We start from the raw sequence: 26,807 nt of genomic DNA on the forward strand, positions 1-26,807 counted from the left end.
TTTTGGGGAAGTTTTCAGCTTCCTTTGCTTGATTTGTGTCACGTGTCATTGATGACTTGTTCATTTGTGATGAGTCATATATCACATGGAGCTTTGTGATGCATTATTTATATGCAACGAAATTTACATGTCTACAATGCAATCTTTGCATCACTTCGATGCCAAGAAAGTATCTTATTTTTATCTCATTTTTCCAAGATCAGTCGTATCAAACTCAACCATCATGAATTATTGGAACTCATTAAACATTTTTTCTTCATTTCCAGTAAATATGAGATCATCAACATAGAGATAAACAATTAAGATTTACCTTAGGATCTTTTAAATGACGACAACAAAGTCATTAAAGATTTGAGATCAATGAGTGATCAATAGCATGGATGAACAATGCCTTTATAAACAAGCTTTTCCCCATTTATGAACAATTTATATTTTCATGTGGATACTCATGTTTAATTTTTAAGGATTCTTTATTTTTTATTTTTATGTTTATTGAACTGGGAATGACAATAATGACTTACTTTTCAAAAGCTTAAGGTCGTGCTTAATGTGACCCCATGATAAGTTGATAATAAATCTCTCACTCTTTTTAACTTTCCTTCCGCATAACCAAAATTTTTTAAGTATAGTGTTAATTTACAAGTTCACGCTTCAAAATTCTACGCTTAACGATATTAAACATGGAAAAATCTCATTTTTCTATGTCCCGGTTAATGATTTGCTGTCCCAGCAATCAATCACCTAAAACGTGTACTTGAGCAGTCCACGCACCCTTACCCTGGACCCGCGCGCTGTACCATCACAGTCCAGAAGCACAACACAGAAGAAAAACCAACCTAGAGAAAAACCTAAACCGCCAGGAGGGCCAAACCCCCCCCCCCCCCCCCCACCCAGAGAGTCCCGGCCAACTCTAATCACTTAACCAAATGTCCTCTCCCTCAAATCCCCAATGCTAAAACCTCCTATCTCTCTCTCTCGATTTTATCCAAGCCTTCTGGTAATTTGATTTGATTAGAGAATATACGATTCGTTGATGGTGTTTGCGTTTCTGGGTTTCTGTTTTTTGCACACGGGCATTGAAGCTCCTCTCGGGTGTGTGCCTAAAACCTTCGATTTCAGCAAATGGGTATGTTCCAGTTTCTGAAAATTTGAACAATATATGATAAAGTCTGCGATTTCTGGTTCTTTTGGGCGTTCATATTTCTGGGTTCTTCGAATTTTGAATTGGGTTTTCGATTCATAATGGTTTGTGTAGAATGCTGATGTCGATGGATGGGTGTGCATTAATCTTGGGAAAGTCCTGAAACATGCTCTTTCTGCGAACCAGTCGCAGATTCTATAATGCCGCCATTGCCATAACCTCGAATGATTTCCCTGCAGCTGTGTCCAATCGAGTTTTGAATACGAAACCATTAGAAGAGCCTACACTCGTTAAGCTTAAAGCCGAGAGAGACCCCGAAAAACTGTTTCATTTGTTTAAGGCGAACGCGCACAATAGACTTGTCATTGAGAACCGCTTTGCATTTGAAGACACTGTGTCTCGGCTTGCTGGAGCTTGCCGGTTTGATTACATTGAACATTTGCTTGAGCATCAGAAGAGTCTTCCACAAGGTCGGCGAGAAGGGTTTATTATGAGGATTATAACATTGTATGGTAAGGCTGGGATGACTAAGCATGCTATTGATAGTTTTTGTGATATGCATTTGTATGGTTGTTCTAGGACTGTTAAATCTTTCAATGCTGCACTCAAGGTTCTGACTCAAACCCGTGATTTAGGAGCTGTTGAGGCATTTCTGAGGGAAATTCCGGAGAAGTTTGACATTGAAGTGGATATATATTCGTTGAACATTGTTATCAAGGCTTTTTGCGAAATGGGTATTTTGGTTAAAGCATATCTGTTCATGGTACATATGGAGAAGTTGGGAATAAAACCAGACGTCATTACATACACAACACTGATGTCAGCATTTTATAAGGACAACCGGTGGGAAATTGGTAATGGTTTATGGAATCTTATGATACTGAAGGGGTGTTTGCCTAATCTTGCGACTTTCAATGTTAGAATCCAGTTTCTGGTACATAGGAGACGAGCCTGGGAAGCTAATAGATTGATGGGTTTGATGCAGAATATTGAGATGACACCTGATGAGGTTACATATAATTTGGTCATCAAAGGTTTTTGTCAGGCAGGGTATCTTGAAATGGCCAAAAGGGTGTATTCTGCTCTACATGTGAAGGGATACAACCCTAATGTCAAAATATATCAGACTATGATTCATTATCTTTGTAAAGGAGGGGATTTTGATTTGGCGTATACTATGTGTAAAGATTGCATGCAAAAGAATTGGTTTCCGAATGTGGATACCATTCATACATTGCTTGAAGGCCTAAAGAAGGCAAACCAGCTTGGTAAGGCTAAGGCAATCATGATGTTGGTTCAAAAAAGGGTGCCTCCATTTTCATCAAAACAATTGGGTGCTTTGCAAACCATACTGACCAAGAGTCGAAATAAGATGAAGGACTAGAAAACTGAAATGCAGTTGATTATGTAACTGCACGGCTCAACAAGGGCTAGTATTCTTTCTCGCCTACTCATTTGTAAATATGCAGAGCAATTTACATGAATTTTGTTTATTTGTACAAAAAAGCCATCCTGGTTCTTCAATAATTTGTATTACCACCTCAGTTGAATGGAGCTTTGAATGAGACAGCTGTCACTCAAAATTGTTGTAAGTTCATTGTTCATTGTGCAATGGTTTTCCTATAATGCTGCAGTTAGCCGTTTTTGCAAATTCTTGGGCAATTAGCTTCTATGATTTTGATTGTTTATACAATGCTTGCATGGGTAATTTGAAATATTTAAATGTTTGAAGAAATAAGTACTTTAATAATTAAAATTACATATATCATCAGATGCCGTTGATTATAATTGAGGCCGTATAACTTATGCAGCTTCGAAGTAACACATAAGGATATAAGATTGCCATGAATAATTTATTTAGTTATGTGCTAAACATTAGTATCATAACTAGAATCTTTGGTGGTTTGAACTACTAACTTCTGGAAAATTTTAAATGGTATTCTTATGTCCCAAACTTGCCACATCTTCTCGGCCATTTTCTCAAGCTCTTAATTAACGACAAGATCAGAAACATATAGGGTTTATAGATAATCCAGTTTCTCATTCTCATGCCATCTGTACCGATAGGTAATAGGGTAATAGGTATGTGATTCATGTATATGATAATCGTACACTAATGAAAAAATGCTAGATCAAATGTTGCTTAGCCATTTATGGACATCCGCATGGTGATTTAAATGTTGTGTATGTTTACGTTGAAATAAATCTGCATATCCTTGTTAGCAATTTTGATGCATCGTTTTCATAGTGTGAGTTCACCTTACAGCTAGTGTTTTCCTTTACGTGTTTCTTTTCTTTTCTTGGACCGATAGCGTTTGCCTTAACTCGAGTACAACATGTTTGCAACACCGATATTTCCCTAAGCCCTCTTGGTCCTGTATATATTTCTTGTTAGATGGAATGAAACCTGGACTGTGACAAGGTCTAGATTCAATTCCAGGATAAGATATGAAGAAAATATATTTTGATTCAGTTTCAGTAACTACTTAAAATTTAGTTGATGTGTAGGTTGTAAAACAAAGAAATGTAATAGGGAGTGATTTTATTTAAACCCTAAGTTTACTCTCTAAACCACTATTTTCGAAACAGAGTATGAAATGTGAACAAAAACCTTTTTCTCTTCCTTCCCTGCTGTAGAAGGTCATTGCCATGTACGGACCTGGCACCTAGACGTCACCCCAAAACATTTAAAGATCAATTGAAATTCCGATTTTTGTGGTGAGAACCCTTTACTATAGTGCACCTTGTATAATGTGGATTAGCTGGACATGAAATATGACTTGTGTAGTTTGCATAATGTATAACAGATATACGGTGAATCTCAACCCAAGAGTGCTTTGTTAATCTCATTATGCTTGGGTGGAAAGTGAGTGCGTGTTTTTTTTTTTTCAGTGGAGGGGTGGAGGAACCTGATGAAGCAAAACTGGTTCCAAAAAGAATTTGAAAATCTTTTTATAAAAAAGAGAATCGAAAATAACTCACATGGCTTATTGGCTAGATTTTTCTTGTAAAATTAATTCTAATTTGTTACCATCATTTTACTGTCTCTCTCTCTCTCTCTCTCTCTCTCTCTTCCAAAATATAATCAGATTATTTATTTGCTGTGGTTTCATTCTACAGAATTCCAATCATCGTCTACCCTGCCCCTCAAGGTGCATCACAGTTCCTTCGGGTAAGGATACCAAATCTGTCAGTGTGCCCAACACATGAATCTTCTTTCATAATAGATAGCCTGACTATGCCTCTAATGTATAGGTTATTTTATTTTTTATTTATTTTTATTTGGTAGTGAGTGTACGAGTGCGTGCGCTTTCGTTTGTTGTGTGTATGTCCTTGATTGAGTGGGTCATTTAATTGAGAATTGGTGTTACATGTGTAACAGTTATTCAACAGCGAAGTGATTGGTAGATGAGTTTTTCATATTCTGGGTAGAGTGAATCTCAGCAGGAGGCAAGGGGGAGGGGAGCGCAGCAGGCTGGGAGTCGATTCATTACACTTGATTTTGTGCATTCAGAGGGGAAAAGATAGAAGTTGAAAATCTGAAGAAGGTGAGGAGTTGCTGCATCATGAGTCAGAGCTTGTCCTTCCTAAGTTAACTACGCACGTACGCAGCTTCACATGAAATCGCACATCTTTCTTCATCTCTTGGAATTTGAGAGTCGGAGAATATTGTTTGATTGCTCTGCAGTTTCAGATGGTTTGAACATTAAACTCCCTCCGACAGGTGAGAATTCGCTGCTATTGACAGCTCCCTATTCTTATAAATTATATCGCTTGGTCTGGAAGTTGAGTAGAAATTTGATAACTACTCTCCGATGTAACACGGGCTGCACCCCGTTTCTTTAGTGCCATTCAATTCAATTCAATTCAATTGTTCTAAAAAACTACTGATATCTGACTATTGAGAACGTGATACGAAAACATTATTTTCATTGGAGACAATTTATACATCTGAGCTTTTCTTCACTTGATCTATGTTTTGCGAGCGAGCCAGTGACGAATTATTTGACTTGTAGAGAAAGGTTTGTATCAAAATATCACACTGAATTCTCACCATCCAAAAATTTTCTATTTATATCCTCTTCTGTTTGGTTCGTGGAATGAATTCTTTGAGAATGTAATTCCTAATTTCCAATACAAATTTTCACACAACTGATCAAAAAGCAATGCTTGTTGAGTGTTTAGAAAAGCCATGGTTCAGAGTTACAAGGGGCTTGCTTGGAATTATATTTCATAGTCAAAATCATTTAATAATTAATTAAAAAATAATTTAAAGTTGTCAATTTTGGTAGCAAAGGTTATGGCAATCCATGCCATGCCACATCTTTACTGTTGGAAATACTGTTGCTGTCATTTTTTAGGGTTAATGCTGATTTGATTTTTTTTACATCTAGCTCTTTCTTTTGCTCTCAAAGCATCTCCAAAGGACATGCTAAATTTTAAGGAGCCTTACCTATAGAGACAAAAACATATAACATATTTCACACAACTTCACTAGTTTTTAAACATTTCAAAAAGAGACAACACCTGACACACCCCAACCGAGATCAAGGCATGCTGGTCATCACGTGAGGGTGACGTAGCCATGTGCATAATGCAGAAGCAATAAGGATAAGAAATATATGAATAATTAAAAACCGAAACTAGTAGAGTGCACTAGTAAACATGAAGTGTTAGGAGTAAGATACAAAAAGTAAATACTCATAATCAGAGCATAACAAGTCTAGGTGCAGTCCAGTAGGACAAGTACTAGTTATACAGTACCATAAGATGTCATACAATTATTTTATTATGTCAGAACCGTCGAAGTCCTCAAGGCCACCAACAACAAGCTTACCTAAAACCTAGAGAGGCGCAAAACATAAAACGTGAGTGAGTGGGCAAAAACAAATGTTTTACAAAACCAATTCATTTTTCAACATTTCTAATCCCTCGCTATAAAACATATATAATTTTTCCCAAAAACAGAATATAAGCATATACATAAATATATATGTAAATATATCAATTCAAATCATGTTTCACATAATCATATTCATATGTATGCCATGCCAAGATATAACAGAGTAAGTAATTCAGGTGAGAATAACTTCATAGAAGTATGAAATATTAGCCGGAACACCTGTGGTAGTCTGTACGGCTGAATTCATAGCTCAAAAGTCAATCTAGCCGAAGTCACTACGATGACCTATACGACACTCAACTGCACAAGAGTCGGAACCAAATGAAAAGGTCTGTACGACAATACTGGGTGTAATATAATTATGCTTAATACTACTCTCACATAATAGCTGGGCGATAAATTGCTAGTCACCTACGAGTCGAAACCATAGTAAAGGTCTATACGATAAGACTGTGCACCTAAATTGGATCCAATATGAGCATATGGTGAGGGAGGTGACATTATAAATAGGCCTGTGCCATATCTCTAGCTAACTCACAATCACCCTAAGTACAGTTTTATGAGCTCAATGTTATTCAATCACATATCACATCATCGATAATTCACATAACCAAACATAACTCACCTGAGCTTACCTGAGCGTCCACAGCACCACAATTATATATAATGCATCATATACCAATTCGTATACGAAATAAAAATTCATATGCATGGCATTCAAGGCATAATCTCATTTAAACATATTTTTCTGGGAAAATATCAAGTATATAAATATATACTGAAAACCAAAAGCCCACTCACTGGTATGTTGAAGGATTGTAGCCCCCAAGTCGCCCTTGAACGCACTCGTCCTCGAGATAAGTCTCACCTATATGCCAATTAACTATACAAACGTTATTTAAAGCAAATAGACAAAACTAGCTAATAACTTCTCATACAATGCTCAAATGGGGTTTTTGAATATACCAATGTGATCTACACAACTCCACGAACATCCCCATATTTTTAGAAAAATTTTCCGACCACCCACACGCCGCCACGCACCAGCCAAGGCATGGCCAGACACGCCACCAACGCGCGGGCACGTGCCTAGCACACTGACGGTGGCAGTAACGGCATTAGGGAATATTCCATTAAATTCTTGAATATTATGTCTAAAAACTAACCGCGTCACCTTACACCATTAGCATATTCTGTCAAAACTGACGGAATATACTCCTTCTTTCCTAACGAGTCACCGGACGTCGGCGACTGTTCGCCGATTTCTGGAAAAACTTCAAATCCTTATTTCTCCCTCATTTCAACACCAAACTTAATGAAATTTGAATCATTTTAAAGATCTCACCAAGATGAATCGAACCATAGCTGAGTCGAGCCCTGAAACCGTCGGAAAGCGGTCGGAAAAAGCCTCAATATTTCGACCAAACTTAAACCTCGTCGTTCTTGCTATTCCGACGTCCAAAATCTTCCAATGAACCACTCTTAGCCTTGTGAGGACCTCCTTAAGCTACCTATAAGCTTGAAATCCTAAAAAACATGAGATTTTATGTTTACATGAATAGTACCTCAAATCAGAGGTTATGGTTTCTTGAGTTTTTCACGGTTTCAAGTCCTAAAAATGACATATATGAACTCAGGAGCTTGTAGGGAACAAGAATATCACCTTAAGAACGTCGATCCGTGCGTGGAGTGTGAGTTTGGTGCTTGTCCGTATGTGAGGAAAGGAGAGAGAGTGAGTCCGAGGGAGAGAGCACGAGAGAGGAGAGAGAGAGGAGTTTTTTTTTTGTGTGTGTGAGTTCCACGTGGTCACCCACCAAAACCAACGACCAAGTCCTTTTTAGTTCCAAATAATAAGGACTTAAAGAATTAGTTCACTCCCAAACTTAAATTACACAATAGCACAACACGTCCAAGGGCAACATAGTCATTTCACATCGCTAAAACTGAATATTTCGGGACGGCATGCTGACCGTCCCGAAGGAGGGCATGCTGGCCGTCACGTGAGAGTGACGTAACCATTTACACAGTTCGGAAGCTTTAAAAATACAATTACTAAGATGAAACACCCGAGGGTGAGTCCAACTTTTATGAATTCTATCAGAACACCGTTGGATTCCTCGTGGCCACCAAAGCTCTGCTATCTAGAACCTGGAGGGGCGCAAAACAAAATTGAGTGGGTCAGTAAAACAAAGTTTTTCGAAAACCTTTCATTTAAAACATTTCTAACCCCTCGCTGTAAAACCTGTATACTTCCCCAGAAAAATAGTATATAAACATATATATATCATCAAAAGCTCAAATTACAATCCTTCAACGCTTTTCAGAAAGAATATGCCATGCCATATGCCAAAATATAATATGAATGCATCAATATAAATCAGGTGAAATAATAAATCAACCGGAGACCCTACAGTGGTCCTGTACGGCTGATTCTATAGCTCAATATCCCATCCAGCCGGAGTCACCAACTGTGACCTGTACGGCCCTGCTGGAGTCACCAACTGTGACCTGTACGGCACTACACTGCACGTAAGTCGGAACTACCTATAGTAGTCTGTACGACTAAGATGGTGAAATAATACGCTCTAGTGCTTCTCATCAATCATCGGTGCGCATAATCTAAGGTCACCTACCAGTCGGAACCCCTCTAATGGTCTGTACGACTGGCATGTCGGAACCACCTCTAGTGGTCTGTACGACATCCACCTACTTGGATCCAAGGCGAGCGTGCGGTGTGGTGAATAATATAAGCACTAACACCATGATTGCAGGTTATGAGCTATCAACATAATATACATCATCAATGATTCACATGAATAACATAAAACTCACCTGATACTTACATGTGCGTCCACAACACCAATTCACATATATATACATATATACATCAATATCAATTCATATAATTATAATATGCATCATGGCAATTGAAAACATACTTTCATATAAATTCAATTTCTTGGGCAATTAATAGTATATAGGTAATACGAAAAAAACAAAAACTGCCCACTCACCTGGAGTTCGCCCTACAACTCCCTAGCACAATACATCAAGGCGTCATGACGATCGGCGCCTAAAAAAATAATCAAATCCAACCTCAGAAATCATATCGATAGAATATATAACTTATATAAAACACGTCACTACGCAGTTCGATCCAGAAGATCTGCAACTCAGATTTCAAATCCATAACTTCCAGAGGTCTACAATATACCTCTAGGACAACATCCTAAAATTTCATTACCATCCAACGGTCGGATCTCCGTCAATTTCCAAAACCAAGTGATGGTTAACATTCTATTTTATGAACTTACAACTCCAATTCCGGAAGATCCGTAACTTGGATTCCCAATCCGTAAGTTCCTATAATCCTCAAATATTACTTATTACAACGTATCAAAGTTTGGTGACGATCCAACGGTTAGATAGTCAATTCACATTTTCACCTAACCACGAATCGTAACCAACTTAGGTTCAATTACTCAATTTACGTCCATCAATTATCAAAACTGAACCTAGAACCTTAAACACATGCTAAGAATGATATTGGCGGGCCATTGGCCACGCGCCGCCGCGGTGAATACTATATGAACGTTATTTAAAGCATATAACCAACAATTCTCAATAACTTCTCATACAGTGCTCAATTTGGGTATATGAATATACCACAATGACCTACTCGACGTCACGGACGTCGACAAATTTTTAAAATAAGTTTTGGGCTTGTCACGCTCCCCCACGCGCCAAGAAGGGCACGGGTTCACGCGCCCCCACGCGCGTCTCCTACCTTGGTTCGCCGGACTGGTTCGCCGGTTTCTGGGCAGTTTTTCAAATCGCTATAACTTTGTCATTTCTTCACCATTTTCAACGTTCTTTATATCAAAATGAATATCTTGACGATGAACACATACATACCTGCCTCGACCCCCAACTCTTCGGGGATTCACTGGAAAAAGCCTCGAAAGCCGTCGGACTCGTCGGAAATTGGGTAAGTTTCAAATGAGTATAACTTCTTTAATACTAAACGAAATTGGGTGAAAAAAACGAAAGTTGTAGTTCTCGAAGAGACGAAGAGAATGGTACCTCGCATGACTATAACTCTCCGTGGTTTGGCCGGAAAACGCCTCGAAAGGCACGGGTCAAACTTGAACTTTTCGATCTCGATATTCTTACGTCCAAAAACCTCCAACGAACTACCCTAAGCCTCCTAAGGACCTCACGAAGCTTCCTACAAGCTTGAAAACTCCTAAAAATCAACCAATACAAAGTTGATGAATAGTGTCAAACTCGGTGCTTGTGATTTCGACGTGAAAACGTTGAAGTTTTTACCTGAAATGGGTATGGATGAACTCGTATCGACGAGATGAAGACGATAGTGGTCTTTGTTTCCTCGATCTGTAAATATTTGAAGGTCAATGGGTGTCGTTCGTACGAGTTGCAGAGAGAGAGAAAAGCTGAGAGAGAAGAGAGAGAGGGTGCGGGGAAGGAGAGAGAGAAGAGGGTGGTTTGTGTGGGTGTGTACGTGTCCCGTATGTGATCCATCCAAATCAAACCATAACCCAACTTTCTTTAAGTCTCTAGTTCACTTAGGTCCAACTTTAGTAAAATCATCCAAAAATCAACTTAATTAAGTAACACATACACATACTTGACGACCAAGGGTAATTTCGTAACTTCACGTCCTCGGAAATGAAATTCCGGAACGGGCTGTGACAATCTCCCCTCCTTATAGAATTTCGTCCTCGAAATTCATACAACTAATCAAGCCACTTAATACACATAAAACAACCTCGGATACATTTCTCTCATGCGATCTTTTGTTTCCCAGGTAGCTTCTTTCACTGAGTGGTTCCTCCACAATACTTTTACCAAGCTCACTTTCTTATTCCTTAGAACCTTGTCTTTCCAATCCAAGATAGTGACTGGTTCCTCATCATACGTCAAATCCAGATTAATCTCCAAAGGTTGAGGAGGAATCACATGCGAAGGATCTGAAACATAATGTCGAAGCATCAAGACATGAAACACATTATGAACCTTAGATAACTCCAGAGGCAATTCCAATCTGTAAGCAACTTCACCAATCCTCTCAGTGATCTCATAAGGTCCTATATATCTAGGACTTAGCTTGTCTATCTTTCCAAACCGTATTACACCTCTCCAAGGTGACAATTTCAAGAATACCAACTTACTCACATCATAAACTCGATCAGAAATAAAATTCACTGGAACTCTATGATACCTCACAATCTTTGTGATGAACAACTTAGCCAATTTATTCAGAGGATACTTCTCCCTCACTGGAATGAAGTGTGCTAACTTGGTAAGCTGATCTACAATCATCCAAACGCCATCAAATCCATTCTGAGTACGTGGGAGCTTATACGCAAAATCCATAGTTATATTTTCCCATTTCCACTGAGGAACGGGAAGTGGCTGCATCCACCCAAAAGGCTTCTTTCTTTCAGCTTTGACTTGCTGACAAACAATACACCTACTTACATACTCTGCAATTTCCCTCTTCGTACCCGGCCAATAATAAAATGGTCGAATGGTATGGTACATCTTGGTACCTCCAGGATGCATTGTATAAGTTGAACAGTACGCAAATTCCAAAATTGCTTCCTTTAATTCCATAACATTAGGTATAAACACCTTGTTTTGTTGCATAAGCTTGCCATCTGATTCTCTAACTCTGAGGTCTTCCTTTTTCCCGTTATTCCTTGCTTTAAATAAATTCTTGAATTTCTTCGTCAAACGCTTGAGTCTCGAGTACGACCTACCGAATAGGCCTAACTTGAAAATTGGCAAGTACATTTTCTTTTGGATCTTCCATTCCCCACTTTACTCCAGTAGGTCTCAAATCCACAAGAAGACGAACATGGCAATCGTACCAAGCATTAATTCTCGCTGGGGTCTTCCTACTAAAAGCATTGGCCATAACATTTGCACGATCACCCTGGTCGTGCAGTCATAATCACTAAGCAACTCAATCCACCTTCGTTGCCTAAGATTAAGATACCTCTGAATAAACAGATATTGGAAACTCTTTTGATTCGTAAAAATCTTGCACTTTTCTTCCCATAAAGACAATGTCTCCAAATCTTCAAAGCAAATGTGGTAACTGCTAACTCCAAAACATGAGTAGGGTAATTCATTTCGTATGGTTTCAATTGTCGTGAAGCATAGGCAATCACCTTATCCGATTACATCAACACGCATCCAAGACCACTCAAAGAGGCATCATCTAGACCTCATAATTTCCGCTATCATCTGAGACTGTTAACACAGGTGTAGGAGTGAGGACATACTTCAATTGCTAATAACTTTGCTCAAAATTATCATCCCACTCACTTAACCTCTTTTCTCGTCAATCTCGTCAATGGCAAGGTAACGACTGAACAATCCTTAACAAACCATCTGTAATAACCTGTTAAGCTAAGAAAACTCCGAACCTCAGTCACGGTTCGTGGTTGTTCCAAATTCTTAACCGCTGCTACCTTTTAAGAATCCTCTTGAATACCTTAAGCGGATATAACATGTCCCATAAATGTCACTTAATTCGTCCAAAATTGGCATTTGTCAAACTTGCATACAACTGATGTTCCCTCAAACATTGCAACACCAACTCAAACTGACTAGCATGCTTTACTTTCACTTAAAAGTATATCAGACTTCAACTCTTTCCTAGAAAACACATAGGCACCTCTAAGCTGATCAAACAATCATCAATGCGCGGCAATGGATAACGGTTCTCAATCGTTACCCGATTCAATTGACTATAATCGATGTATAACCTTAACGTCCACTTTCTTTCTCATAAATGAACTCCCCGATGACATACTAGGTTGAATAGAGCCTTTATCAACCAATTCTTGCAATTGGATTTTCAATTCTCTTAACTCAGCGGAGTCATTCTATATGGAAATAAAGATATAAGATCTGTACCTGGAAGCAAATCAATAGTAAACTTCACATCTCTGTCTGGAGGCAATCCAGGTAAATCATCTGAAACACATCTGGAAAATGTCTACCACTCGTACGTCATCCACAATACTAGGAGTACGATCCTACAACACCACATGAGCTAGGTATCCTTGGCAACCTTTTGATAATAGTTTCTTTACTCTCACCACATAAATAACGGCATGCCTCACTACACTTTGCTCACTCACAAAAGTGCCTCCGATATTCCAAGACAATGGAAAGTAACTGATTTCCCGTAGTAATCCATATTGGCACGATTATAATGCAACCAATCTGTGCCTAAAATCATATCAAAATCCACAATGTCTAACGGGATAAGACTCGTTGGCATAACTACTTCTTCCACCATCACTGGACACCCTGAATAATCATAACCGACATAGAATGACCTACATGTTTACCTGCTTAATGAATCCAACAAATAAGTTATGGATATTACGGTCTGTAGCCCGCAATAACGATAACTCATTGTCGTCTCGATAAGTAAGCAACAATTCTTAAGGGTGAAATATTATCATTTTACTCCTCACAGGGAAAATACATATATACGCCTCGATCGTGCTCATTCACTACTTCATTGGACAACATCGTCAATAATAAGAATTATATCAGCGGGAGTCAGCTAGAATGACCTGTACGGCTGAGTCTACAGCTCGACCATCCATGTTAGCACATAATTCGGAGTCACATATAGTGACCTGTACGACTTACTCATCAATTTTCCAAGTGATATGTCAAGGAAGACTGTTGGGTAACAACTGATCCCAGGGGCGATTCATACCTCTATGTCTCATCTAACCACATGAACACATTCACAACTTCCCACACTCTCCATTGTACCTACGGTACAATGATACATTTCCTCTACCAGTCACCTTGCCGCAGGAATCTGGGATCACTAGTAAATCTATCACTTCGCCTCTGACCAGTGGCACAAAAACCTCAGCTGGGAAAATTAGCTTTAGTTTCACTTATTTTGAAGCTCTGAGTCTTCCGGGGTCTTTGATATGACGGATCTTTAACTTTATCGTCTTTATTCTGATTCTCATTCTTTTCTTATTCCTCTTTACTCTCGCTGATCATGTTCTCAGAGTCCTCAATGCTCAACAACATCTTGTAAACTCCTGGTAAAAAGTACAATGAATAGTGGTCGCCAAAGAAAGCCACTTCTTCATATTATCCAGCCAGCCAAAAACGACATAACACCTCGACCGGATTAGCAACAACATCCGAATGGAAACAAGGCAAGTCTTTAAACTCTCTATAATAATATGCCGGAGGAATTAACTTTTCCTTAAACAATTCTTTAAACACCTTCCAAACAGCTGTTCTTCCGATAACATCGGATAACATTCCTATCTCCATCAGAATGCAGATTCAACACTCAGAAACTAGGTAGTCATCTCGACCCACCTGTCGGGAGGAAGATTCTCTTAACTTTGCATAATCCGAAACGCCTTTTTCCCAAATGATTAAGCCATCAATCTGATCCCTTAGGTTCTTCATTTCCCTAAAGTGATTCAAATTTAACTTATAACCAGTCTCAAAGGTTCCTTTAGATAATAGACTGAATCACAATGGCAATAGTTTCCCCCCACACTACTATATCAGGGAATTTAAGCCCATCCGAACTACGTGGCTCGCTACGAGGCGGTATAGTTCTGACAAAAGACACTAGGAAATTCTCAAGATGTCCAAAATTGCAACCTAGGCTCTGATACCAACTGACACACCCCGTCCTGAAGGAGGGCATGCTGGCCGTCACGTGAGAGTGACGTAACCATTTACACAGTTCAGAAGCTTTAAAAATACAATTACTAAGATGAAACACCCGAGGGTGAGTCCTACTTTTATGAATTCTATCAGAACACCGTTGGATTCCTCGTGGCCACCAAAGCTCTGCTATCTAGAACCTGGAGGGGCGCAAAACAAAATTGAGTGGGTCAGTAAAACAAAGTTTTTCGAAAACTTTTCATTTAAAACATTTCTAACCCCTCGCTGTAAAACTTGTATACTTCCCCAGAAAAATAGTATATAAACATATATATATCATCAAAAGCTCAAATTACAATCCTTCAACGCTTTTCAGAAAGAATATGCCATGCCATATGCCAAAATATAATATGAATGCTGTTGGAAATGTGCCCTAAAGCCAATCATGTGATGATACTTTACGGACATTTCACATGTTAAACTAATCTAGTTTTACATATAAAGGGCAAAGATTATTGTTTGAGCCGTCTCATATAAATGTTATATGCTTAAACGATAAAGTCCAAGGAATATGTGATTGGGAGAATGTAATCTAATGAAGTTAGATTCATGAGACCATTCTTTCGTAGACACATCCTAAACGTTCCTGATCATAGGATTGCCAATTGGGCATTGACAGTCCGTTAAGATCAGTACGTACTATGTCTTCTCTCAGGGAGAGAGTGATTAGTCTCGAGTCATTGGTCTGTGTGACATCAAGACAAGTACGGTAGGTGCTCAATAGAGAATGAGTTCACTGAACGCGATCAACGAAGGGTTCTCATATTCCATGTCACATGAGAACTCATGGTTGGGATAATGCAAAGTAGTCCTTTGACCTGAGGCATCATAGTTGTCTTGTGGTTAAGACCTTGATCTTTGATTATGTCAAAGTCACTCCATCAGGAGGGTGTCCACGGCATCGTTGGGGTCAAGTGACTTAGCTATAGAGACAAGTGAATGCGCAACAAGGGATCTCTAACCTTCAAACCGTTTGAGGGAGAATACTCTATGATATGATTTAAATCTCTGATCAGAGTATGAATGAGATTAGGGAATGCGTTCCGAATCACATTCATGGTAATCATATAAGCACAAGACACACATTGGATAGTAGACATGAGAAAATAAACTATCAAACCAAACAATGTGGTCAAGAGTATTAGATTAGAGAAAGACCGTATTGCATTTGTAATCCCGAACTGAATAGGTTCTCTAACCTCTTCTGATTAGCTTGGGTAACCATGACATGCTGCTAGGCGTCAACCATGGTTTGTGGAAGCCCTAAACGTGTGTAATCACTAAAGGGAGAATTGAAAATAGTTTCAATTCACAATCGATGTAAAATGGTTTTAATCGCCCACTACCTCGCTAAAAGGAACCTAAAGGATCGCACACCGTGTAAGGTGGAGATTGGAGATTAAACGGAGATGAGTAAGAATGATTAAATGGTTTAATCATTTATTTATGGCAAGGATTAATTAATATGTTAATTAATCAAACGAAAAAGTTCGTTAAAGACTTCGGGATAGTTTTGGACCTTAAGGCCCAATGGGCTTCGAACGTCAAGCCCATTAACTTAAGTTGTATGACAATTTAATGAATAAAGATTCATTAAAGCCCAAAAGCCCAAACATCCCTAAATGGCCAGCCATGATGAAATGAATTAGGGTTTTGGTTGTTTAGGTCACTTAAAGAAGTGACTATATAAATGACTTTATAACTAAAATTCATTAAGGAAAGATTAAGGGTTTATTTTGGGGGAAAATTGGTGAGAACTGTCTCTCCATTTTCTCTCTAAATAGGCCAACACCTTGGAGGGTACATCTAGCAATCCTACTACTCCAAGGTCACTCATTTCTTCTACAATCGAACCTTGGTGTCGAGAATTAGAGGTTCTCAATTTTGGGAACTTGGAGAACCTATTCTTCCATCCAAATCCATGGATCTAAGAAGCAAGGAATGAAGGCCCCTATCTCTTTGGGTGATTAGCCTTTGCTTATGCAAAGAGGAATCTACAAAGGTATTAATTTCAACTCACTTTGTTTTTTGAGTTGATTATTGGTTCACCAATCTACTAGGCTTTGAATTTCATGGGTAAATGTTTTGTATTTGAGTGCATGTAAGCATGATTCCGCCTTTAATTGTTAATTGCATGCTATATGATGTTGCTCAAATGAACATGTTTTTCAAAATAAATCCTTCAAGTGGTATCAGAGCCTAGGTCTAGTAGTTGGTGAATCCTTTTGGGTTTTGTAGTTCATAAGTTTGTGATTTAAAAGTTGTAATTGTTACAAGCTTTATTCTTGCTTCTTTGAAAGTAAATTTTGTTGGAAAATTTGCTATTTCAAATGTTGTAGATGTTGTTCATATAAGCATGAATATTGGAGCTAAAATTTGGTGCCATGCTTTTGGGAAAATTCGGCCAAAACCAAAGGGTGAATTTTTGGGTTCTTGTTTGACTTGTTAAAAGTGTTTTAATGTGTTCTTTGGAACCCCTAAGTACCCTAGTTTGGTTAGATGTTATTTCCCTTAAGTAAGAATGGTTTTGGAATGTTTTTGGGTGAAAAATGTTCATGGAAAAATTTGGGTTTTTCATGGATGTTCTTCATTGTTCTTGATGTTCTTGCCAAGAACAAAAAGGTTTGGTGTTTTGATTCAAAGTTTTGATTTATTTCATAAAGTATATGTGATATGTTTTTAAATGATTTATTATGTATTTAAAGTGTTAGATATTTGTATAAATGATGATTGAAATAATTGTGATTGAATTATTTCATAAACTTATCTTACATACACTTGCATGTTTTTGACAAAACTCACAAATCAACACACACACCAACCTTATCCCTCCCTAAAACCAGCCACTCCCTCAAAGGGAGTACTTTTGGGGCTTTTATGCAATTACATAAAGTTTTGATACTTTTGTGTATTTGCACTTTGGCCCAAAAGTTTACGTTTTTACGTTTAGGTCCAAAAACGCTAAAGGACAAATTGTTTTGTTCCTTTAATGAAGTTTTTGCATTATTAAAAGTTTGGGTTCTAGTTGTATTTACATGAAGTAGTGACTTTTGTGTATTATACAAGTGACCCCAAAAGTTTTTGTATTTGCAATATGGCCCAAAAGTTGAGGTTAATTGCATGATGGCCCAAATAGGATGAGAACAAAATTGTTTTGTCTCTTTAAATGAGAATTGGATTTTCATTTTGTTTAGCTCCATTTAAATCAATCTTATGGATACAAAAACCAAATGAAAATGTTGCATTCATTTAATTAGTTAAAGTGTTAATTAATTAAAGGGTGATTATGAACCTAAGCCTAATATAATTGAGCTATGTGAAAGGCGTTTCAAATTTGTTTGAACCATGGGAATGTGTAGATTAGATTTTGGTTGTAATTTGATTTGATCAAATGTTGTAAAAGGGCTTAAGCTCTTCTTTACTTTAAAGTAATTTGTTATATGCAAATGTTGTAATGAGCATAAGCTCACCTTTACTTTGAAGTACTTCTTTCTTGCTTTATATGATATGCATGAAAATGAAGTAGTTGGGTCCAACGCCCCTAAGACAACACGCCTTAATGTGATTAAACGCGTAACTAAAATCAATCTTCATTCCTAGACCGAGATTCAACACAAGGCTCGTGTTGAATCTAAACAAAGGTTCATAATCATCCTTAGGCCCTAAGGCAACTATATATAGTCCATCAAATGAATGCAAAGTTTATGTTAGTAGTATCATATACTCTTGCTTTAAAAATCGTTTTAAAAGCATAGTGGGAGTATTATGTACAACTAAAACAATAAGATGGACCAATAGTTGTAATAGGACCAAAATTGTTTTAATAGAGATTAAAATGTATGTTTATATGTGATGAGACCAAAAACCCTCAACCAAATCATTATTAAGTTGATAAGCGTGAGAGTGCTTTGAACACTCTTTCGTGGCCTTCCACCGTGGTAGGCTTCAATCGTGTGTGACTCGTACAATGTATTCGTCCAGTTCTGGGGTTGCAAAGTATGTGCTTACATTCAGGAGAAGCCTATACACATATGATGAAGTGAAAGGTAGGCAACAAGTGTGGCCAATATGGAGTTCTTCTGAGGTCATTCTTGAACCCCTACTTGAACTAGCATGGTGGGAATGACTTAACTAAGTGCAATGGTGCCAATATGGAGTTCTTCTGAGGCATCATTCTCTAGAGGCCAAACGAGATGGGTACTTGCATTAGTTGCAAATGAGTAAGCGTACTCTCTCATTATTATTGTTGCTAGCCAATATGGAGTTCTTCTGAGGTGGGCTTGGTAATAGTGAGCCTCCCATAACCTACTAAGAGTTTCATCTAAAACTCTCGAATTCCAATGAGGGATATGGAATTTGCCAAAAATAGTGGGTGATGCTATTTGATTTAAAGACCCGAATCAAATGGCTTAAAATCAATCAATTTATATTCGTTATGTATTTGATTAACAATATATTTGCAAACGCTATACAACACTTGACAAATAAAAACCGAATGTTTTAGTTTCCGTACTTAGGTACCACAATCCCAAAGAATGTCTTAAAAGGATTGCATATGTATCTAAGTAGTCTCTTCCTCACAATCTTACTATTGATAATGTATCATTAGAAGAATATGTTAGAAAAGGTCTATCATAAAGAGGACAACACTTTTAAATGTCATAATTCTTCAATTACAATTTGTTGTATGAAGAAATAGGAGTTGCTTTGAACAACTCTTAGTCAATGCAAACACTTAGTGCTTGTTTCTTTGTTAAGTGAACAAAGAACTTGAGAAGAAATCACAAAGGCATGAACACTTTATGTGCCATGTTTCTTCACTTACAAATTGTTGTATGAAGAAATGAGAGTTGCCTTGTACAACTCTTGAAGGTTTGTAATTATGTTTAGAACATAATGGTTGGTTGACAAAAATAGTCCATTAACATGGACTTATGATGATTTTGAATCATTGAGTGTTGAAGTGATAAACCACTTAACGAGACGGAAACTAGGCAAGGACTTCACCTTTGTTTCCCTATCCTAAACGTTCACTAAGTTTATTGTAAACTATGTAGTGAACAATAACCACACACTCTCCAAAATTGTTTGATGTGTATAACACAATTGAAACAAGTTTCAAGAGAGATAGTGGGAGTTTAGGGACCATGACTATTGTAGTCAAAGGAGAAGTCAAATAAAGAAGATAAATAACTCCAAGGGAACAAACTTTCTTTATGAAAGGATGGACATTGGAAGGGGTATTTGCAAGAAATGTCTTGCAAGTGTCAAGAACACACCTTTCGAAGGTATTGAAAAATGTTCTTGAATAGTTCAAAACAGTTGGTTCTTCTACTTGAATGCATGATTCCGTATTAGTAACTATGTTTTACAATCGTTGTAAAAGTGTGACTAATAAGAAGTAGAAGATATATGAGTGAAGAAAAGGTGCTTCACATTCGGAAAGTGAATCAAATGAAGATCTCTGTGAAAGCAGATGGTACTTACTTCCTCATATGAACTACCAAAGAGATTGGAAAAACATAGATTGTCTTTATATTCCAATTTTAAGGAACTAAATTCCGTCACTATGTGAAATGGATAAATGTTTTGTTTGACAAAACAATGTTCTTTATTAATCAATGATTAGATTATGGTAATCTAATTAATTGTCTCTATAGTAGAGATAATATGGTAGTGTTAACTGTTTAGAAAATAATGATGCTTAAAACCCAAAAGGTTGCAAGGAAGTGACTAATCCCAACTAAGTTGTGATTCCTCTAAAAACATAAGTTATGAGTTGGTGAAAGATGGATGCTTTGGATCGTTAGATCCGGATCCAATACCTTCTTGTTAAAATTGTATAGAGGCGAAATGTTCGAATCTTTATTCTTTTGGAAAGAAGAAAGAATCACAAAGTTGTTGAGGTTAATTCACTTAGATGTTAGTGGCACATGTCCACAAACATAATACTACTCATGTTGGATAACATTCACCAAAGATTACTCTCGGTTGGACTATAGTTTATTTTGAATAAACACAAGTCCGAATACTTTGCAAATGTTTCAAAGAATTCAAGTAATGTAAGTTGATGAGTAAGACGTCTAAAGTATTTACCTCCTTAGATTTGATCCAAGGAAAGGTAACACTTTAGATGAGTTTCCTTGAAAGATATCAAGGAAAATAGCATCATAAGATAATGTATTTCTCCATTAGGAGAAGAACGAACTCGAATAAGATTTAGTTCGTTAGATGTTATCTATTACCCATATATAGGATAATACTTCTAAAACAATATGATTGTCAATGAGAAGATCTTCCAATATTTTCATAACTCCATAAGATGTAGTTTGAAAAGAAAGACAAATCTTAAGCATGTTAAGATTTGGGGTTGTGTGCTAATAAGCAATATTTGTTTGATAACAATCTTGCAGGATATCCTTAAATAACTTTTGGATATCGCTTCTATAAACCAACTAACAAATGTTGTTTTGTTTGGTAGTTCATTGTAATTCTACAATGTGATTTGCCTAAAAGCAAATGAACGAGAGATAGAACTCAAAGAATGGGTTCTTTGAAAGACAAGAAAGTAATCAACAAATATAACAACCTAGTTCCTATACCTCAAGCTCCAAGGTAGTCGATAAGGATTTATAAACCGTCTCAGTTGAATGGTTTTGAACTTTATGACTATGTCATAGAGTTGCACCTCTTAATTCGAAAGAAATAAGAATGAAAATCCTTATGACTACATTGAGTGCATATACGATATATACTCAAGGAAATGGTAAAGTACCATTTGACTCGAAATAATGAAACCTTCAAAGCTAATTGGTAGCTTAAGGTGACTACAATCAAATAGAATGGTTGACTTTAAAGGAACCATTTTTGACGTAGTCTTAGTTTCAATAAATTCGAAGATTGCTAGCTACAACTAAATGGTGATTCAATGTTTGGACATAATATGGGTTTCCGAAACCATTATTAAGATAGTCTTGATAATATATGTCTAAAACTATAAATCACAAGACATGTAAGTTGTAGAGATCCATCCATCATGGATCTTAGCAAGTTAGTGGGAGCTATTTGCATTTTATGAGAAAACGGATCAAATCGTTTGATTTCTCATAAAGATGTAAATGAATCTTTTGTTTACTAGTTTTACAAAAGATTAGTGGGAGTTAATCATGTTCCTAAAAATTTAAATATATATGATATATTAATTTTGGAAATGAAAAGAATACTTCTTCGTTAAAGTTATGACTTTAATACATTATATGAAGATAGAATGTATATGGGAGATATAGTCTATATACATGGGAAGGAAATCTATAATGATATATTTCATGATATAATTGGATTATATCAATCCCTAATAATAGACAATGGATGCTAGGAAGTTTCTCATATGATGATAAACTTCAATAAGAAGGACGATTCTAGTGAGATTAGCAAGTTGCCCTTCTCAAAGGGAATGTGCCCCTTTGACTCCCAAAGAAATAATGCGTAAATTGAATCATTTATGCATACGCAGAAAGGTGATTTATGTATTTCATATTGTATGAAAAACATTGATATGAGTTGTACCTAGAACGGTACAAGATGATATCAGTGCAAGCCTAGGATCAGAACCATGGCAACTGTCAAGTGAGTCCTTAAGTATTTGAGAAATACTAAAGGATAAATTCCTCAACGATCGAGGAAGAATCAAAGTGACGTAATGGAAGCGTAAATGTATTAGATTATGAATCTAATCCATCATTGGATGTTTCTTCATTATGAATGAAGAGATAAACAGATATCTCTTTATTATGACTAAAGAGATATTTGGATGGAAACATTAAAGTAATGACTTTAGTGTGTTCCATTATGAATGCAAGATATATTGCCATATAGAAGTTTATAACAATGTTGTTTGGATGGGAAAGTTCATTTATGAACTCTCTATTCGATTCCAACCAGAAAGTGTATGACACTAATGGGGCGATAGCTCAAGCCTGGGAATCAAGGTCTCATCAAGATCCGAACACAAATGAGAGACTGAACCACATGATTGGGAATCATGTATAATGGTGACGTCGTTATTCTCAAGGTTGCTTCTGTGGATAACACATATAGATGTCCACTGTCTAGGCCTCCTATTCAGCCATTTATGAAATGACTACAGAAGAGGTATCGTCAAGATGACCAAGCTGATTGGCTCTAGTGCAAGTGGGAGATTGTTGGAAATGTGCCCTAAAGCCAATCATGTGATGATACTTTACGGACATTTCACATGTTAAACTAATCTAGTTTTACATATAAAGGGCAAAGATTATTGTTTGAGCCGTCTCATATAAATGTTATATGCTTAAACGATAAAGTCCAAGGAATATGTGATTGGGAGAATGTAATCTAATGAAGTTAGATTCATGAGACCATTCTTTCGTAGACACATCCTAAACGTTCCTGATCATAGGATTGCCAATTGGGCATTGACAGTCCGTTAAGATCAGTACGTACTATGTCTTCTCTCAGGGAGAGAGTGATTAGTCTCGAGTCATTGGTCTGTGTGACATCAAGACAAGTACGGTAGGTGCTCAATAGAGAATGAGTTCACTGAACGCGATCAACGAAGGGTTCTCATATTCCATGTCACATGAGAACTCATGGTTGGGATAATGCAAAGTAGTCCTTTGACCTGAGGCATCATAGTTGTCTTGTGGTTAAGACCTTGATCTTTGATTATGTCAAAGTCACTCCATCAGGAGGGTGTCCACGGCATCGTTGGGGTCAAGTGACTTAGCTATAGAGACAAGTGAATGCGCAACAAGGGATCTCTAACCTTCAAACCGTTTGAGGGAGAATACTCTATGATATGATTTAAATCTCTGATCAGAGTATGAATGAGATTAGGGAATGCGTTCCGAATCACATTCATGGTAATCATATAAGCACAAGACACACATTGGATAGTAGACATGAGAAAATAAACTATCAAACCAAACAATGTGGTCAAGAGTATTAGATTAGAGAAAGACCGTATTGCATTTGTAATCCCGAACTGAATAGGTTCTCTAACCTCTTCTGATTAGCTTGGGTAACCATGACATGCTGCTAGGCGTCAACCATGGTTTGTGGAAGCCCTAAACGTGTGTAATCACTAAAGGGAGAATTGAAAATAGTTTCAATTCACAATCGATGTAAAATGGTTTTAATCGCCCACTACCTCGCTAAAAGGAACCTAAAGGATCGCACACCGTGTAAGGTGGAGATTGGAGATTAAACGGAGATGAGTAAGAATGATTAAATGGTTTAATCATTTATTTATGGCAAGGATTAATTAATATGTTAATTAATCAAACGAAAAAGTTCGTTAAAGACTTCGGGATAGTTTTGGACCTTAAGGCCCAATGGGCTTCGAACGTCAAGCCCATTAACTTAAGTTGTATGACAATTTAATGAATAAAGATTCATTAAAGCCCAAAAGCCCAAACATCCCTAAATGGCCAGCCATGATGAAATGAATTAGGGTTTTGGTTGTTTAGGTCACTTAAAGAAGTGACTATATAAATGACTTTATAACTAAAATTCATTAAGGAAAGATTAAGGGTTTATTTTGGGGGAAAATTGGTGAGAATTGTCTCTCCATTTTCTCTCTAAATAGGCCAACACCTTGGAGGGTACATCTAGCAATCCTACTACTCCAAGGTCACTCATTTCTTCTACAATCGAACCTTGGTGTCGAGAATTAGAGGTTCTCAATTTTGGGAACTTGGAGAACCTATTCTTCCATCCAAATCCATGGATCTAAGAAGCAAGGAATGAAGGCCCCTATCTCTTTGGGTGATTAGCCTTTGCTTATGCAAAGAGGAATCTACAAAGGTATTAATTTCAACTCACTTTGTTTTTTGAGTTGATTATTGGTTCACCAATCTACTAGGCTTTGAATTTCATGGGTAAATGTTTTGTATTTGAGTGCATGTAAGCATGATTCCGCCTTTAATTGTTAATTGCATGCTATATGATGTTGCTCAAATGAACATGTTTTTCAAAATAAATCCTTCAAATGCATCAATATAAATCAGGTGAAATAATAAATCAACCGGAGACCCTACAGTGGCCCTGTACGGCTGATTCTATAGCTCAATATCCCATCCAGCCGGAGTCACCAACTGTGACCTGTACGGCCCTGCTGGAGTCACCAACTGTGACCTGTACGGCACTACACTGCACGTAAGTCGGAACTACCTATAGTAGTCTGTACGACTAAGATGGTGAAATAATACGCTCTAGTGCTTCTCATCAATCATCGGCGCGCATAATCTAAGGTCACCTACCAGTCGGAACCCTTCTAATGGTCTGTACGACTGGCATGTCGGAACCACCTCTAGTGGTCTGTACGACATCCACCTACTTGGATCCAAGGCGAGCATGCGGTGTGGTGAATAATATAAGCACTAACACCATGATTGCAGGTTATGAGCTATCAACATAATATACATCATCAATGATTCACATGAATAACATAAAACTCACCTGATACTTACATGTGCGTCCACAGCACCAATTCACATATATATATATATATATATACATATATACATCAATATCAATTCATATAATTATAATATGCATCATGGCAATTGAAAACATACTTTCATATAAATTCAATTTCTTGGGCAATTAATAGTATATAGGTAATACGAAAAAAACAAAAACTGCCCACTCACCTGGAGTTCGCCCTACAACTCCCTAGCACAATACATCAAGGCGTCATGACGATCGGCGCCTAAAAAAATAATTAAATCCAACCTCAGAAATCATATCGATAGAATATATAACTTATATAAAACACGTCACTACGCTGTTCGATCCGGAAGATCTGCAACTCAGATTTCAAATCCCTAACTTCCAGAGGTACACAATATACCTCTAGGACAACATCCTAAAATTTCATTTCCATCCAACGGTCGGATCTCCGTAAATTTCCAAAACCAAGTGACGGTTAACATTCTATTTTATAAACCAATCGCCGGACTGGTTCGCCAGTTTCTGGGCAGTTTTTCAAATCGCTATAACTTTGTCATTTCTTCACCATTTTCAACGTTCTTTATTTCAAAATGAATATCTTGACGAGATGAACACATACATACCTGTCTCGACCCCCAACTCTCCGGGGATTCACCGGAAAAAGCCTCGAAAGCCGTCGGACTCGTCGGAAACTGGGTAAGTTTCAAATGAGTATAACTTCTTTAATACTCAACGAAATTGGATGAAAATAAAACGAAAGTTGTAGTTCTCGAAGAGACGAAGAGAATGGTACCTCACATGACTCTAACTCTCTGTGGTTTGGCCGAAAAACGCCTCGAAAGGCACGGGTCAAACTTGAACTTTTCGATCTCGATATTCTTACGTCCAAAAACGTCCAACGAACTACCCGAAGCCTCCTAAGGACCTCACGAAGCTTCCTACAAGCTTGAAAACTCCTAAAAATCAACCAATACAAAGATGATGAATAGTGTCAAACTCGGTGCTTGTGATTTCGACGTGAAAACGTTGAAGTTCTTACTTGAAATGGGTATGGATGAACTCGTATCGACGAGATGAAGATGATAGTGGTCTTTGTTTCCTCGATTTGAAAATATTTGAAGGTCAATGGGTGTCGTTCGTACGAGTTGCAGAGAGAGAGAAAAGCTGAGAGAGAAGAGAGAGAGGGTGCGGGGAAGGAGAGAGAGAAGAGGGTGGTTTGTGTGGGTGTGTACGTGTCCCGTATGTGATCCATCCAAATCAAACCATAACCCAACTTTCTTTAAGTCTCTAGTTCACTTAGGTCCAACTTTAGTAAAATCATCCAAAAATCAACTTAATTAAGTCACATATACACACAACCCCACTTGACGACCAAGTGTAATTTCGTAACGTCACGTCCTCGGAAATGAAATTTCGAAACGGGCTGTGACAGACAACCCATCCCAAATTTTACGTTTTTATTAATTTTAAAAGCGTGAAATTAAGAAAATGCCCTAGAGGCAAGGACTTTGA

General features: G+C 37.5%; 1 protein-coding gene and 1 long non-coding RNA gene across 4 annotated transcripts; one reads left to right on the plus strand and one right to left on the minus strand.

Annotated features, from left to right (window-relative positions):
* Positions 1-845: 845 nt before the first annotated feature.
* LOC126582697 (pentatricopeptide repeat-containing protein At1g80150, mitochondrial-like) lies at positions 846-5,107 on the plus strand. 3 transcript variants are annotated; one of them, XM_050246870.1, is made up of 4 exons: positions 846-1,653; positions 1,777-2,729; positions 4,262-4,313; positions 4,524-5,107. In XM_050246870.1, exons 1-2 carry the CDS (start codon positions 1,308-1,310, stop codon positions 2,523-2,525), a joined length of 1,095 nt encoding a protein of 364 aa, XP_050102827.1. In that variant the 5' UTR covers positions 846-1,307; the 3' UTR covers positions 2,526-2,729; positions 4,262-4,313; positions 4,524-5,107. The 3 variants fall into 3 exon arrangements, with proteins under 3 accessions (XP_050102827.1, XP_050102825.1, XP_050102824.1); XM_050246868.1 differs by adding an exon at positions 4,034-4,148 and having other exon boundaries at positions 847-2,729; XM_050246867.1 differs by having other exon boundaries at positions 847-1,126; positions 1,256-2,729.
* Positions 5,108-14,748: 9,641 nt separating this feature from the next.
* On the minus strand, positions 14,749-25,989 carry LOC126582698 (uncharacterized). Its single transcript, XR_007609565.1, has 3 exons — positions 25,919-25,989; positions 25,496-25,554; positions 14,749-14,944 (listed from the first exon to the last, which is right to left on the minus strand). It is a non-coding gene; the product is annotated as an uncharacterized LOC126582698 (long non-coding RNA).
* Between the last annotated feature and the right edge of the window lie 818 nt (positions 25,990-26,807).

Source organism: Malus sylvestris, chromosome 9 (genome assembly GCF_916048215.2).
Source record: "Malus sylvestris chromosome 9, drMalSylv7.2, whole genome shotgun sequence".
NCBI classification, from domain to species: Eukaryota; Viridiplantae; Streptophyta; class Magnoliopsida; order Rosales; family Rosaceae; genus Malus; species Malus sylvestris.

What these genes read in the sequence shown, in the direction of transcription:
- LOC126582697 (XM_050246868.1), top strand. Translation starts at nt 1,308, where the DNA reads ATGCTCTTTCTGCGAACCAGTCGCAGATTCTATAATGCCGCCATTGCC.